The sequence below is a fragment of the Budorcas taxicolor genome, chromosome 15 (genome assembly GCF_023091745.1).
Source record: "Budorcas taxicolor isolate Tak-1 chromosome 15, Takin1.1, whole genome shotgun sequence".
Taxonomy (NCBI): Eukaryota; Metazoa; Chordata; class Mammalia; order Artiodactyla; family Bovidae; genus Budorcas; species Budorcas taxicolor.
In genome coordinates, this window is record NC_068924.1 from 80,740,230 (window position 1) to 80,755,211 (window position 14,982).

At 46.3% G+C, this 14,982-nt stretch overlaps 1 protein-coding gene across 2 annotated transcripts in view; it reads right to left on the reverse strand.

Annotated features, from left to right (window-relative positions):
* Window positions 1-13: 13 nt before the first annotated feature.
* Window positions 14-14,982, reverse strand: part of PATL1 (PAT1 homolog 1, processing body mRNA decay factor) — a 28,777-nt gene continuing 13,808 nt past the window's right edge. For both annotated transcript variants that reach the window (XM_052652685.1, XM_052652684.1), the window contains exons 10-19: window positions 12,414-12,594; window positions 11,767-11,890; window positions 10,845-10,942; window positions 10,347-10,406; window positions 9,176-9,324; window positions 7,804-7,963; window positions 4,093-4,248; window positions 2,110-2,201; window positions 1,865-2,014; window positions 14-1,551 (exon numbers count right to left, since the gene is read on the reverse strand). In XM_052652685.1, coding sequence (XP_052508645.1) covers window positions 1,530-1,551; window positions 1,865-2,014; window positions 2,110-2,201; window positions 4,093-4,248; window positions 7,804-7,963; window positions 9,176-9,324; window positions 10,347-10,406; window positions 10,845-10,942; window positions 11,767-11,890; window positions 12,414-12,594 — 1,192 coding nt within the window. In that variant the 3' untranslated portion in view covers window positions 14-1,529. The remainder of the gene's footprint in view (window positions 1,552-1,864; window positions 2,015-2,109; window positions 2,202-4,092; window positions 4,249-7,803; window positions 7,964-9,175; window positions 9,325-10,346; window positions 10,407-10,844; window positions 10,943-11,766; window positions 11,891-12,413; window positions 12,595-14,982) is intronic.

Below are 14,982 nucleotides of genomic sequence, written 5' to 3' on the forward strand. Positions count from 1 at the left end.
TACAATACCCTATAAAAATGTAAATTTAGAAACTTTTTAATTAATTAAAACCAAACAAAAAAGATAAAAGCACAGAAGAGAAGAGATAATCATTGAGCCTTCACTTGATCGGCTGTGAAGGGAAGGCAGGGGGTGATGGCAGAGGGGAGGAGGGGGCGCACGGGGCACAGTGGGGAGAAGTACAGGCGGAGAATAAGACAGCCGGTTGGAGCGGAGGGCCTCACTGCTGTACAATACATTTATGTGCAAAATGTTCATTTGGGTATTAAATACCGGAACCTGCCCCCCTCCCCACTACATTCAGAAAGGTGAGAGCAGCGAGGTGTGCTCAGGACAGGCGGGTGAGATCAATCAGATGCTGTCTGTTGAGGGCTGGCATCACCAGGGACCCAGGCCCTCATCTGGGTGACTGCGGAGCGGTAGAGGGTGGTGACGGGGCCACAGGCGGACCCCCCCACCCCCCCACATGGACACAGACCCAGGCCCTGGCTGCAGGCGAGACCAAGGGGCTAGGGCAGCACTTCCGCCTGCCGAGCCGAGGGACCAAGGGGCGGAGCGGCGGCCTGCGCTCCCGTGGGGAGGTGCGGAGGTCCCCCCCAGGACACCAAGTACAGACAGGGAAGGGGACGTCAGAGCATGGCTTACTGCAGTGGTCTCAGGAAGACAGAGCGAGTGCGCTGAAGCTGCGCGGTGGAAGCAGGCTCCAGGCCCGCGCTCCCGCAAGCCTCCGCGCACCTGAAGGCGCGGGCTCAAGCACCCGCGGCCGGAGCGGGACCAAGCCTAACCGTGTGCCGCTTCCACTGCGGCGCACAGGACCGAAGGAAACCCGAGCGGGGAGCAGACAAGAACGGCTCAGCTGAGGGCTGGGTACCGGCCACTGAGCGCGCTGAGCTGATTACGCGCTGCATACCCTACATTTTATTAGAACAGGTAGAACCATCACATCAGCAGAGGACGGACGAGGGACAGATGAAAAACACACCAGCTGGGTTGTGGTTAGAGAAGGGATGGTGTGCCAACTAAATTTCTCAGTCTAAACTCGTTCTTTAAGGGCCCTCTGGAGACCACATAAACATACGTGTCGGGGTGTGTGTGTGCGCGTATATATTTATATCTCTACTTCATCAGCTCTCCTACAGTCATAGAAATAAGGGGCGATGAGGGAAGGAATTCTGTGGCAGGCTACAACCTACTCTGAGTTGGAGCGGTGGTGGGGGGATGAAGGGAGAGGTTATGTTTGTGTCTCAAGGGCAAAGAAAAGGCAGGATGGAGAAGACTCGAGTAACGTGGGACATGCAGGACTGTCACACAGAAGGTAAGAAACCAGCCGAAGTGTGAACCCAGCCACGTTTCACAGAGCAGTGGGCAGTACCTGGCATTCAGAGACAGCCCCTGTGAATGGACTCGGTCCCACCAGACGCTCTGGGGAGTGAGCTACCTTCCCTCCCTCATTTAAAACAACACTCCATTGGCGATGGCAGCAGAGCGGGAGGCAGCCAAGAGGAGGCACAGGACGCGCGTGGAGGCCTTTACCGTATCCCCTGAACTAGCCTACGGCACAAAGAGAGAGAGGAGACCTGTGTGAATGAGTTCAGAGAGCAGTCATCTGCACCAGAACCCAGCCCTGTGTGACCTCTCCTATCGGAACACTGCGAGATCTGGACCCCAGCTGTTGTCCCACTGGGAGGGTTCTGCTGTGGCCACAGTGCTTTACATCCAGCAGACACTCGTGTATTTCACAGAAGTCTTTAATCTTTTCCACTGGATTCATGACGTCTTACGCCCCTCTCACCCCCAACCTCCTCAACGTAACTTCTAAAGTGCCAGCTTCAGTGAGATGTGGATTCTCCTGTTTCCAACTTACTGCAGTTTTGTCTCCAGCAAGTTCAGTTTCTGTCGGTCAACGTAACGAGAAAAGAGGGATACTAGGTTTGTGGGTATAGAGATTGGCTTGGCCAGGCCCGTCTGGGGAATCCGCAAAAGTTCTCGGGTTGCCACGAACATCACCTCCGTCCTAACAGGGAAAACCGATAAAAATAATAATGTAAGAAAATGAATGAAAAAGAGGACCTGAAAGAACTTCAAAGAAGAAACACGGCCCAGACTGACCACGGGTTGCTTTGCGTCGACTCTGAAGCGGTGTCTGAGCTCTGTAGGTCTTCCCCGCGGCTCAGGACGAGGAGGAGCAGGGACAGGCCAAACTGTGAGAGGAGACAGAGGGTGTCAGATGCCGCACTGACGGCCGGGGCCAGGGGGTTGAGGGGGCGGCGCTGAATGCAGGCACCCCCCACCGTGCTGCTCTGAGCCCACGCAGAGCCCAGAGGGGTCCCTCCTGACTCGGCAGCTCAGGCTCTCAAGGGCAACGGGAGCCCCGGGCCCCACAGCCCCCAGCTCCCCCATCCCACCCTTTGATGAAAAGTGGACTCTTCCCTGCCACAAGATGGGGGCGGGGGGGTAGCTTTTCTCCTATTTACTATAACAGAAATAGAAGGGAAAGTTACAAGAAGACAAATTTTGATATAGAAAATTAAAGTTTAAAGAAAAAACAAAAACAAAAAAAATAAAACATAGAGTTTGAATTAAGAAAACAGGTGTTAAAGCCCTGTGGGAAAATACACAAAGAAAGGGAAAGGGAATGATTAGGCTACGAAGAAAACATTCCCTTAAAAAATGACATACATATCTGGAAATATAAAGGCTTAGAGGATGCTAATGAGAGTTTGAAAGATGAAAAGAAGAGAGGATGAGCAGATCCATCCGCCGTATCTAGGACTGCTAACACATGAATATTTATTTCACTCCGTGGGCAGGAAGAGCAGGAAACAGACTCTAAGGGGCGCAAACACGGGCGAGGGCGAGGCCGAAGCTGGACGCACGGGTCATGGCTGCCAGTGCCCAGGAAGGGAAGCGGGCAGGTCCTGGGACTCCAGCCCCCTGTCTGAGTCCACCTCACGGAGGATATCCTCGCCTTTCCACAAAGGTCCCTTCATGTCACTGTCAGAAAAACAGCAGGTCACATCATCTCATCTGCCTTCAGGCTTTTGCACTGCCTTTATCAAAATAAAGCTAAGGGACCGAACAACGTGGAAGGCACACAACTCCGGGACCCCGTCTCGCGTCCCGAGGTCCCGAGGCCCCGCCGCCCTCTCCGTCTCCGAGGCGCTCCCTGCCCTTCCAGCCAGGCTCTCCAGGTTTTCAGGTGCAGAAGACCCCCCCCGCCCCGCCCCGGGTCTCCTTGTCCCTCTACTGTAGCGGATGGTCCCAAGTGAGCGTCACTGTGTACCCAGCATTAAACTGCATCGTTCACGGCTGCCTGCTCACCTAAGTGACGCCGACATCACCTCCACTTTATAGATCAGGAAACCGGCTCAGCAAAGTGCAATGATCGGTTCACGGTCACAAACCTAGGACGCAGCGGAGGAGGGGTGGAAACCTGCTCTGCCTAAAAGCTCACCGCTCTCCTTCTGTACTGACTCCTGGGAGTTTCTGGACCTTTAATCTGATATAAATGAAATATGAACTGGGATGTCTTGTGACAAAGACCACTCATTACCTACCTAATCCTCTTTCCTCCTACTAGATCTGACGCCACCCGTGGTGACAATGGCGGGAACTCAGAGATGTTTCCAGCTTTCCCTGCACTCGGGTGTGGCGTGAGACTAAGAGCTGGCCGTTGAGATTAAGTAGAAGTCGGTGGTTAGAGCTCCGGGAAGAGGTCCAAGTGAGGAGGCCAGCTCCCCTACACCCTCCAGCCCTTTAAAACCACCTCTCCTCCTGGTGCAGAGCGGAGCTCTAAATTCCACACCCACTGAGGACGCAAGCGTGGCAGCCGCTGCTGGGATGGCACAGCAGGGGACCAAAGGAGTCTGCACCCCAACACAAACTGGGTTTTCTCCACGTGAGGTACAGAGCACCCTGTCTTGTGAAAATCACTACCACCTCCAGCTTCTGTCACCACGAGCTTAATGGAGCTCCCGGCTGAGGTTACAGCTGCAACCCCCTCGCCCTCCTGTTTCCCGCCACGACGGCCACAGCAGCCACCATTTGTACCCGTACCTCGGACTGAGAAGGCTCGCAGGGCTCAGGGCTCACCTTGTTCTGGAGCACGGCAGAGAGGTGCGGGTTGGACAGAGCTGGGGCCGCTGCACTCTGAGGTAGGTTCATCAGCTGCTGCAGAAGGCTGGTGACGGTCACTGGTGGAAGATGGTAGAGGAGGAGAGAGAAGGGACTCAATAGGCACGGCAGCACCTACCGGAAGACAGAACGGACAGGCCATCACAGTCTGGTAACTGCTGCTTCTGCCACACCCCTGAGTGGGCAGGGACGGAGGGGTGCTCACTGCCCCAGGCAAGATGTAACAAAGGAGCCTGACAAGTCCGGCAGATACTGCCAGCATCTCAGCAGCGGATTCCATGGTAACTGCTGAGAATTTTTTCCACGCACACAGGAACATCATTACTTGTGATTACTTTTGAACCAAGGGTGCAAAATCACTTCTCAAATACAGAGCAAGATACATGATAGAACATCAGTATTCATTCTACAAATACTCAGATGCTTACAATGTACCAGGCACTATGGGCTAAAAACATGGGATAAACAGGACAGACCCTCAGGGGTCTAAGATACAGAGAAGCCGTGAGTTAACTGTCAGCTTAATATACTATGAGAGGCACTCTAACACAGGCAAATTCTGAGAGTCAGAGAGTTACTGAGAAGTATTTTCAGACTTAATGGTATCTTGATTTATCTTTATAAAAGCTCAATGAGGAAACGGAGAAATGATCAATCAACGTTTATAGATCAGAGATGCTAAGTGATCAGAAACCCAGACTCTGGTCACAAAGCTAGTAGCCAGAACCAGAATTCAAGGCTGTTGGATTCCAGCCTGCTAGTTCACTCCTTCTGCTTTGCCATAAGGCCCAGACTGGGAAATTAAAACACAGGGCTGCTGGTGTAACCAGGCTGTGACACTTCAAGTCGAGGGTGCTTCCAGCACTCAATGACCATAGCATGAAAAATGAAGGCTGGTTCAGCTTTAAGTAGCATTCAAGAACAGAGAGACTCCTTTTCATGGTCGACTCTTCTAAATAAGCAGAGCTTTAAAAATTAAAGCATTCTTGCGTGCGTGCTAAGTCACTTCCGTTGTGCCCAACTCTGTGCGACCCCAGGGACCGTAGCCCGCCAGGCCCCTCTGTCCATGGGACTCTCCAGGCAAGAATCCTGGAGTGGGTCGCCGGGCCCTCCTCCAGGGGTCTCCCGACCCCGGGACCACACCCATGTCTCCTGCGCCTCCTGCACTGGCAGGTGGCTCGTTACCACTAGTTCCGCCTGGGAAGCCCAAAGCATTTTTAAACATACACAGAAGTACCAACAACAGTATAGTGAAGTCCACGTACCCACAACCAAACTTCAACAATTCAATCAGTAACAGGTTGCCAACCTCATTAAATCTATGTTCTTCCCGTATCACATCATCTTTTTCATAAACAGCAATACTTCACTGCTGTCACAATATTATCGTACCTGCGGAAGTTTAACTCCTTAACGATCATCTAACATCCACTCCAAACTCAAATAAGTCCAACTGGCTCAGAAGTGCCTAGAAGCCAATTTGTTCTAATGATGGTTCAAACCGGACCCGCACATTGCATGTGGCTTTAAGGCTTTCAGAATCTGTTAGCAGGTCCTCTCTCACTGGCCCGTCTCCTTTTCTCATGCCATTTGTTTGAAGAAACTGGGTCATTTGTCCCATAGTTTGAATCTGGCTAATGGCACCTCTGTGATATCACTTAAGAATGACCCAATCTTCAGTCTTTCACCCATAAAAACTGGTAATTAGGATCAGAGGTTTGACTGAACTCGAGTTCAGCAGAGGGGGCAGGGCAATGCGCAGCAAGACACCCATGGAGAGCTGAGAGCTCCCTCCAAGCAGCGTCAGGAAGCACGCTGCTCCCCTCCATGGGGCTTGAGGTTGTCTGCGGGTTCAGGTGTGGCCAGCCTGCCCCAACCAAAGAAATGAGAAAATCCCCATTCATCTCTGACCTCACGCTTTCAGCTCCAGTAATGGCTGCTGCCCAGACAGACTGTTTTTTCCATTAGGAGCTGTAAAACGGCCATTTTGTCGTTTCTTTGGAATTTATTAGCTGAAATTCTTCTGTAAAGAAGAACTTCCTAATATCAACACTCTAGTCACCTTGACATTTGGCTGTAATGCAGCAGGATAAATGCTTCTTTTCCTTTACTTACCACTTTTCAGAATAATGAGTTGATGGCCAAGCAATCTCTTAAAGTGTTTAGTACATTCTTTTCATATTATGAACTCACGAAACATATCCAATCTACAGCAATGCACTGGTGTTAATTTTTGTTTCTGACACAAATTATCCCACTGTGACCAAAAGGGGGTTCCTTCAAGTTGGTCTGTGCATCTTTCAGGCAGAACCATAGTAATTTTTCAGCTCTCTTGGTTTCTGACACGATACTCCATAATTATCTTGTACATTTTATGCCTCAGACCTGGAACCTGCTATTACTTCAAACAAACAGTATTTACAGATGTGGTCTATTACTCTTTAACACATACAGGTAAAATCTTAGCCTCTAAATTCAACCAAGTTTTCCTCAGTAGCAGGTGAGCTCCACTATAGCAGGCCTCTCTGGGTTTCTAACTCCTAGCACCAAGAACTAGGCACTATACTTACAGGACCTGACCAGTGCCTGGGACATAGAAGTGCTTAGTAAGTATTTGCTGAGTAAGGAAACTCTTTCAAGTCTATTATTTCAGAAAGAATAATTTTCACATCTTTCGGGTTCATTCTCATAAATTCTATTATTCTGAATCTCATACTTAATGATACTAGCCCTTTGTGCTAACTGTATCAACTTCTTGCTTTGAAGTTCTAATACTATTTCGAATTTTGCTAATCTTTCAAGTATTGTGATAGGAATAAGCAGAGAGCAGTTCTTACAAACTTGATAATCACGTTTCAAATTCTAGCCCATGGCTTTCCTAGTGCTCGGCAGTAAAGAACCTGCCTGCCGGTTCAGGAGGCACGGGTTTGACCCCCCGTGCGGGAGGACCCCATGTGCCCTGGAGTCACTAGGCCGGTGCGCCCCGACTGCTAAAGCCCACACCCCCGAGAGAGAGAGGCCCGAGCGCGGTAACTGGAGCGGCCCTGCTGACCGCCACGAGAGGAGCGCCCATGAGGTGACAAAGACCCAGCACGGTCAAAAATAAATAAAATCTAAAATACTACTACGAACAGTAAAGAAAATAGAACCCACAAATTCTAGCCCAGTTTAAACTGCTTAAAAGCACTGGCCCAATTCCTGTGGGACACCATTGAAGTAAGCGTACAGGTCAGTGTTAAGCCACTAATAACAGCCCACGAATGATACTTTATATCCAATAAGGTAAGCAAGATCATGAACTGCAAATAGGGAGCAGTCAGACCCAGCTGGGGGCCTGATCTTCTCTCTGTAAATACAGATTCAGCAAGTCTGGGGTAGGGCTGAACTATTTGCTTCCAAAGCAGTTCTAATACAGATCACAGCTTAACAACTGTGTCACGTAAGACGGAATTACTGCTTTCCTCATGTTTAGGGACGTGGTCTGTTGGATAAAGAAGTAGCATTAAAAACATAGGCTTGGAGTCAAGTTTTTGCTTTAAATACTCATTGAGCCAAAGATTAGGTAAAAGAACACAAAAGGGAAAAGGGGGGAAAATAAGAAATTTGGCTTCTGGAAATCTTATCCACTGTGAAGACTCAAGGGAAAGAGGACCCCACAGGGCGAGTCACCTCATCCTGCGCATCCTTCTTGATGAGGAAAGGCAGGTTCCTGGCTGTTGTCATGAGAATGTCAGCTGCTTGCTCTGTGGAGAGGAAAGGCAGGACCCGGGCCACCATCCTCTTCCCCTTTCGGATGCACATGATCTGCACAAAGTGGTCGTCACTCGGGCTGCGGGGAAGAAAAGGCCAGCTCGGGTCAGCAACAGCAACGCAGAAACCCCTCTTCTCCTCCTACATGTTGCCAGATGAACACACTGCATTCATGTGCACCCTGCAGTGATCTGCACTACAAAACAGTGAGAATTACTTTACCAACTCTCAACAAATAATAAAAAGTAAATTCTTTGAGTTTCATGAATATTGAAAATCACTTCAAAAATTGTACATTAAAAAAACTAATCTAACTCTAGGCACTGATTTCCTTTATTAACTTTCAAGTAACGACACAAATGACATGGTTAAAACAGCAAAATCTGAAAATATACATGTATTAATAATAATATTCATTATCTCAGAGATAATTCACTAGTGCTATCATTTTGAAGGCATTTTTGCTGTGTATTATATATTTTTATCTTTCATTTTTAAAAAAGGGGGATCCATATAATTTATATGGCTTGTTACTTTTTTCACTCGAAAACTTATGAACACTTTTCCACGGCAATACATAATACTTTACAGATTTTACTGGCTACGTAACAGTCCAATCTACGGAGAAACCCAGATTTATTCAACCAAGCTCCCTGTCAGTCCAACTCCGGAAAAGATGTGCTAAAAAGAAGGTCCTTTTCAAAAAGAATCATCAATTCTCTTGAATGGGCAAAGACAAAGGGAGCGTCCTCTTGCATTCATCAAATAAATCTTGTGATTTCTGGAACATTTACCATTAGCAAGATTCTATGCCAGATACTGGGTGGGAGAGAGATGACAGAGAGACAAAGAAATTATACTAAGAAGCTTAGTCTTCACTGGAAGACTGACTGGCTTCCACAGCAAATAAGAATTGTATGGCAACCCCAGGAAAGCATGAATGTTTACACTTTCCATCTTAGTAGGAAAGAAAATACATAAAGATTACACGGTTGAACATTAGTAAGCATAAACTAGATACACTCTATAAGCTCAACAAAAGAAACTAAATGTTTCCCACTGTCTCCAGCGTCCAGCACTGTTCCTAATAGGTACTGAAGAGGTACTTGCTAAATGAATGAATTCGAGATACATAGATTTCCACCCCCCACCCCCCCAGGCTCAAAAGGATTCTAAAATGTTTTATATGCAGTGAGCTTACTGAAATGGTAAGGAAGGGTAAGGGTAGGATATATAAAGCTCAAAGGAATCTAGCGAGACTAATGTTTTCACCAAAGGACACAATTCTCACCTCTCCTGTCCAGGCAATTTCCCCCTTAAGTTGTCATACATGCAACAAATTTTGTGCTTTCTTTCATCCATCAGGGCAGGTCGCTCTTCTTCCAGACTTAGGAGGTAACGCCTTTCGTAATCCTCCACATCAAGCAGTAAACTGTAGGTCTAAGGGAGAGACAAAGCGGGCCTCAGCAAACTCAGCATGAGGAGCACAACGTGGCCGTCCAGGACTAGCAGACAACAACATAAGAGTGGAAGCTCACAGAAGTAAGAGTGAGAGGAAAACCTGCTCGCTTAAACCCAGAGAAACACTGTCAAACAACTTAGAAAGAAAACACCCTTCAGCAATCGTTCCCTGCCCCTTCTTGGCCACTAATCCAGCAGGCGATGGCAGTGACACGATTACCCACTTTCCAAAGTTTCCAGCAGCAGCCCTGTTAGTAATGCGAGCAACGCGCGCCACCGTGTCCCGTGATGCCTCTATCCGTGAAAACGAAACAGCTAACGACTGTAGGGTCCCGGGCCCCGCTCTAAGCACCGTGCAAATACTCATGGAATACTCACCACAGCCCAGTGAGAGGAGACTCTCACCACTTTCATTCTCAAAGATTAAGAAACCAAAGACGGCACAGAAAGGTTAAATGACTTGCCTCAAGTCACAGACTTGGTGAGAAATGATCTGGAGCCTGTCCTCAGAGCCTGTGCTCTTAACGCCCACACTCTACGCCCCACAACATGGCGCTTTATGGTTCAACACTAACTGCCTACTACTGATTTTCCTTAGAACCCAAGACAGTGCCCAACACCCAGGGAATGGTCAATAAATATACGGGAACTGACTGAACAGACAATCCATTCACAGGCAGAACAGTGTAATTTTTCTTTCCATTTTCTTAAAAAGATGCCCTGCCCTAAAACACTCAGCCACTAACTGAACAAGCCTGGACAAAACCCCAGGACTTCTGATTGTAACTGCAGTGCTCTTTCCACGAGGCCACAGGCGAGGTAAACCACACTCCTTTCCAGCATGCCCTGTACACAACAGGCACTTTACACAAACATGTACATTAGTTAAAATCACAGGACACTAACCGACTGTTTACTTTCCCACGTGTTGTGTACACATACATTTCACAGTCTGCTAAATTGAAACTAACTACAGCAACTTTAGCAATTCTAAAACTTACTTTCTCAATTATGAACAGGGTTTTTCGTCTTTTGTCCCGAACCTGTTTTTCTTTTGTCTCCTAAAAAAAAGAAAAGACTTTTCAATATGAACTCTTTAACCATGTTAAGAATTATTTACTGCTGGTAAATTCCATAGGTAATTCTATTTGCGACAGTACTGTGGGGATTAATAATCAAGCAGAAGTAATGGGGGCAAGGTCACAGAGCTGACTGAAGGGCCCACACATGAACTAGTAACTAAGTTCACAGAGGAGCAAAAGGTCCTGGAGAATGCAATGGAAAATGAAGATATCATAGGAAAATCTTAAACACACAGAAAATGATAGTTTTAAAAACTGGAACAAACAGCTAATGCTGTTTGTGGCCAGGGTTACCCAGTTCAAAGGCTCCTGCCACCCCAGGTTCTGCCTGGCTGCCTTAGGATTCCAACCCAGGGACCGTCAAAGAAGCAGTGCTGACCCAGACTTCCTTAAACACACAATTCTGTGGCTACTTACATCATCCTCACTCCGAGACGTCACAACAGCATCAATCATTTTTCGGGGATTATTCACACTAGAGACAGTGAGCTTTCCCAAAGAGCCCTCAAACTGCACTGCAAGGACAAAAAGTTGTCAACAAGTAAAAACCCAGCAACACAGGCAGACGGCATTCAACGGAGAGCACCACAGTCTCTCTTTCCTGGCCCCACCGCGTGGCCTGCTGTTGTTTAGTTGCCGAGTCGTGTCCGACTCTTCGTGGCCCCGTGGACTGCAGCCCACCAGGCTCCTCTGTCCGTGCGACTTCCCAAACAAGAATACTAAAGCAGGTTGCCACTTTCTTCTCCAGGGGATCTTCCTGACCCAGGGACTGAAGCCAAGTCTCCTCTGTCCCTTGCACGGTAGGTGGGTTCTCTGCTGCTGAGCCTCCAGGGAAGCCCCGCTGTGTTCCATGTGGGGACTTTAGTTCCCCTGACCAGGGATGGAACTCAAGCCCCCTGCAGTGGAAGCACAGTCTTAACCACTAGACTGCCAGGAGGTCCTATGTTCTCTAGTCTTTACTCCAGACCTAAAAATTCACTACAAAAATCCATGTATTATCTAAGGCAATCTCTTATCAAAATCTATCCTTTTCCTTTTTTTTTTTTGGTTGTAATAATAAAAAGTCTGAAGTATCTTCCCCTTTATCTATTTTATGGATACTAGAAATTATAACATTTTAAAAAGTCATGGAATCTCAAGCAGAAATGGACTTAAAAGGTCATCTGTCAAACTATCCAGTCCGCGCTTGAGTAAGTGGGCCTCCGCATCTGTCAGGGACAGCGGTGCCGTGCACATCAGTCTCACACGTCCCCTTCCCGTCATCCACAGAGCTGCGGCTGCTGTCCCGCCAGCAGCACAGCGCGTCTCTCGGCCGTGGGCGTGGGGACGGCGGCCTCACCTGGCTTGTAGGTGTGCTCCAGCCTGGCCACCTGGGGCGTGATGAGCTTGGTGCGCTCCTTTCTTGGGCCGTCACCGTGCACTTCTTCAGCAGCTGACAGCTTCTCCAGTTTTTCAAAGTAATTCTGCCATGTGAGAAGAGGATTGGCCGCTCTCTATCATGGAGCGACTTACACCAGTGGCAGCACTGCTGCTCGCGCTCTATATGTACTGGCTTTTAACTTTTATCAGATTGTGAAGAATTTACTTTATCAAAAAATCCCAGCCTTCAAAATTAGCATCAATGGAAACATCATTAGACTGCCAAAATTCTTAATTTTAAGAACCAGATTATTGATGCCAAAAAGATTTGAAAATATTGGTTTGAGAGTCTCTACAGTTTAGAAAAGGCATATATGCAAACCTTTCAGTGAATATTGTGAGAGATTCTTCAGCTTGAAAAACGGGACAAAATTCTTACCCACTTGAAGACTACCTCAGAAGAAAATTATACCAATATTTAAATGAGTACCTTCACCAGGGTAAGCGACTAAGCTTACCTTTCAAACTGGCCCAGAGTGCATACCTGGTAATAAGAATCATCCAGGTAGGGGTCAGTGCTCAGGCCTGGTAACAGAAGTCATCCGGGCACTGGCCCAGAGCGCGTACCTGGTAGTAGAAGTCGTCCAGGTAGGGGTCAGTGCTCTGCAGCTGCATCATCTGAATCTTAGAGACCCAGTCTTTCTCTCGCTGCAGCATGAGGTTGGCATACGGGTCCTTCCGGATATGATCCTGATGACTGCTCCGGTGACTCCCTCTGTCTCCTGCACCGTTGAGAGTCCGATGCTGACTGGAAAGGAAATACAGGTCACATGCACTCTGAGTGGACACATGAATTACGCCTTATGACAATACTGGAGTAAACCAGGCCAACTAAAAAAAAAAAAATCCCCTTTGCTTTTATTAAAAGAGGAGTGAAAAAGAACAGAATTTTAACAAAATTTGAGAGGAAGGAGCTATGCAATGCCCAATCAGAGGACTAAGCTAGAATCTGGGCGCCTTACCATAAGCTAAGCACCCTCTCCTATGGACTTGTGTATAAGCCCCATAATAACCCTATGAGGTCCGTGAGTTTATTTTCCCCACTTAAGACAACAAACTGAGCTCAGAAGAGATCAGGTAACTTGCCCAAAGCAGTACGCCTGGCAGCAGTGAGAGGTGTGACCACAGGCCAACCTGACTCCAAGTCTACATACTTTTAAAAAACTTGTTGAAAATTATGATATACTTTAAACACATAAAAAGGTCCAGCAAACATTATTCAAAAATCCATTTACTCACCATTTGGACTAAATGAAAAAATTATTTGGTCAAATTTGTTTCAGATTTTTAAAAAGTAAAATATTAAACTAACACAGTGCTACGTTTACCGTTGAGGGGCCACCTACAGCCCTCAAGATCAGGTTCCAGCTCCCCTTCCTTCCTATAGGAACCACTATCCTGACTTTGATACATATCCTTCATGAAATATTTTTATACTTTTATTACTTGTACACCTACCTTTTATTACTTATATTACTTGCACTTCTACCTTTAAATATCATACAGTAGTATTCCATTTTACATAGATGGTATTAGGCATAAAATTCTGCTCCTTGATTCTTATTCAACATTATGTGTTTCACACTTGTCCACATTGATAATATACCCCCCAGCTATATTCTGAAAAGTAAAACTACTAGGATTCAACGTATCTACATTATAAATCTTATTGTTTATTGCCAAATTCTCTCTCCAAAGGCTATATATATTCCATTCCTGCTAACAACGACAGTGTTGAGACACTTCATGTTTTGCTGTCTGAGGATATAAAACGGTTATCTAATTTCAATCTGCACTCTTCTCATTACAAGTGAGCCTGAAAATCTTTGTGTTTTTATGAGCCATGTAGGTTTCCTCTATTGAAAGACTGCATGCTTGTGTCTGATGCCTTTTGTTACACAGAAGTTTAATATATGTTTACAATTTCATAAAAAATATTTGTAAACAACTTTACAAATAACTGCTGCTAACTGCTGTACAAAGAAATGTACAATTTAACGTATACAAATTGGTAAGTCTGGACAAATGCAAACACTTGTCATGCCATCAGCATAAAAAAGGCGCTAGACATATACACCCACTCCTTGGGTCCCTTTGCTCTTCTTCCCTTTTGGGGGGCTTGGGGGCGGGGTAAGATACTTAACATGAGATCTACCCTTTCAAATTCTGAAATGCACAATACCATAATGTCAACTGCAGGCCTGAGAAGCTTTGTATTTTAACAGTCAATGTATTATTAATCTTTTCCTTTATGGTTTGTATTTTTTGTATCTATTTTTTTTTTTAATTTTTATTTTTTTAAATTTTAAAATCTTTAATTCTTACATGTGTTCCCAAACATGAACCCCCCTCCCACCTCCCTCCCCATAACATCTCTCTGGGTCATCCCCATGCACCAGCCCCAAGCATGCTGTATCCTGCGTCAGACATAGACTAGCGATTCAATTCTTACATGATAGTATACATGATAGAATGCCATTCTCCCATATCATCCCACCCTCTCCCTCTCCCTCTGAGTCCAAAAGTCCGTTATAGACAGCTGCGTCTTTTTTCCTGTCTTGCATACAGGGTCGTCATTGCCATCTTTCTAAATTCCATATATATGTGTTAGTATACTGTATTGGTGTTTTTCTTTCTGGCTTACTTCACTCTGTATAATCGGCTCCAGTTTCATCCATCTCATCAGAACTGATTCAAATGTATTCTTTTTAACGGCTGAGTAATACTCCATTGTGTTTTTTACCTCTGCAAAGAATATTCCAGAATTTTTTTTTTTGAAAGAAAAAGGAAATTATACACAAAGAACCATAAAAGGGAAAGCTGCAAAAACTTCAAAGTTATGTTTAATTCTCTTATTTTATGTATAAGAATGATGACAAAGTATAAGCTCCATGAAAGCAAGGGCGTGTTATGTCTTGTTCTTCTTTCAATCTCCCAAACTGACCACAGTAGCTGGTACACAGCTGGGGCCACATATATAAATATATATTTGAGTGAGGATTAAACAGAGGCAAAAACAAGGTGGCTGTCGGCTTTACACAAGGCCCAAATGTAATGCTAGACACTATACCTCGAGATTACCTCTGAGCCGAGACGGTAAACAAAGCGCAGTCAGAAGTATGGGAAGGACTTGGTA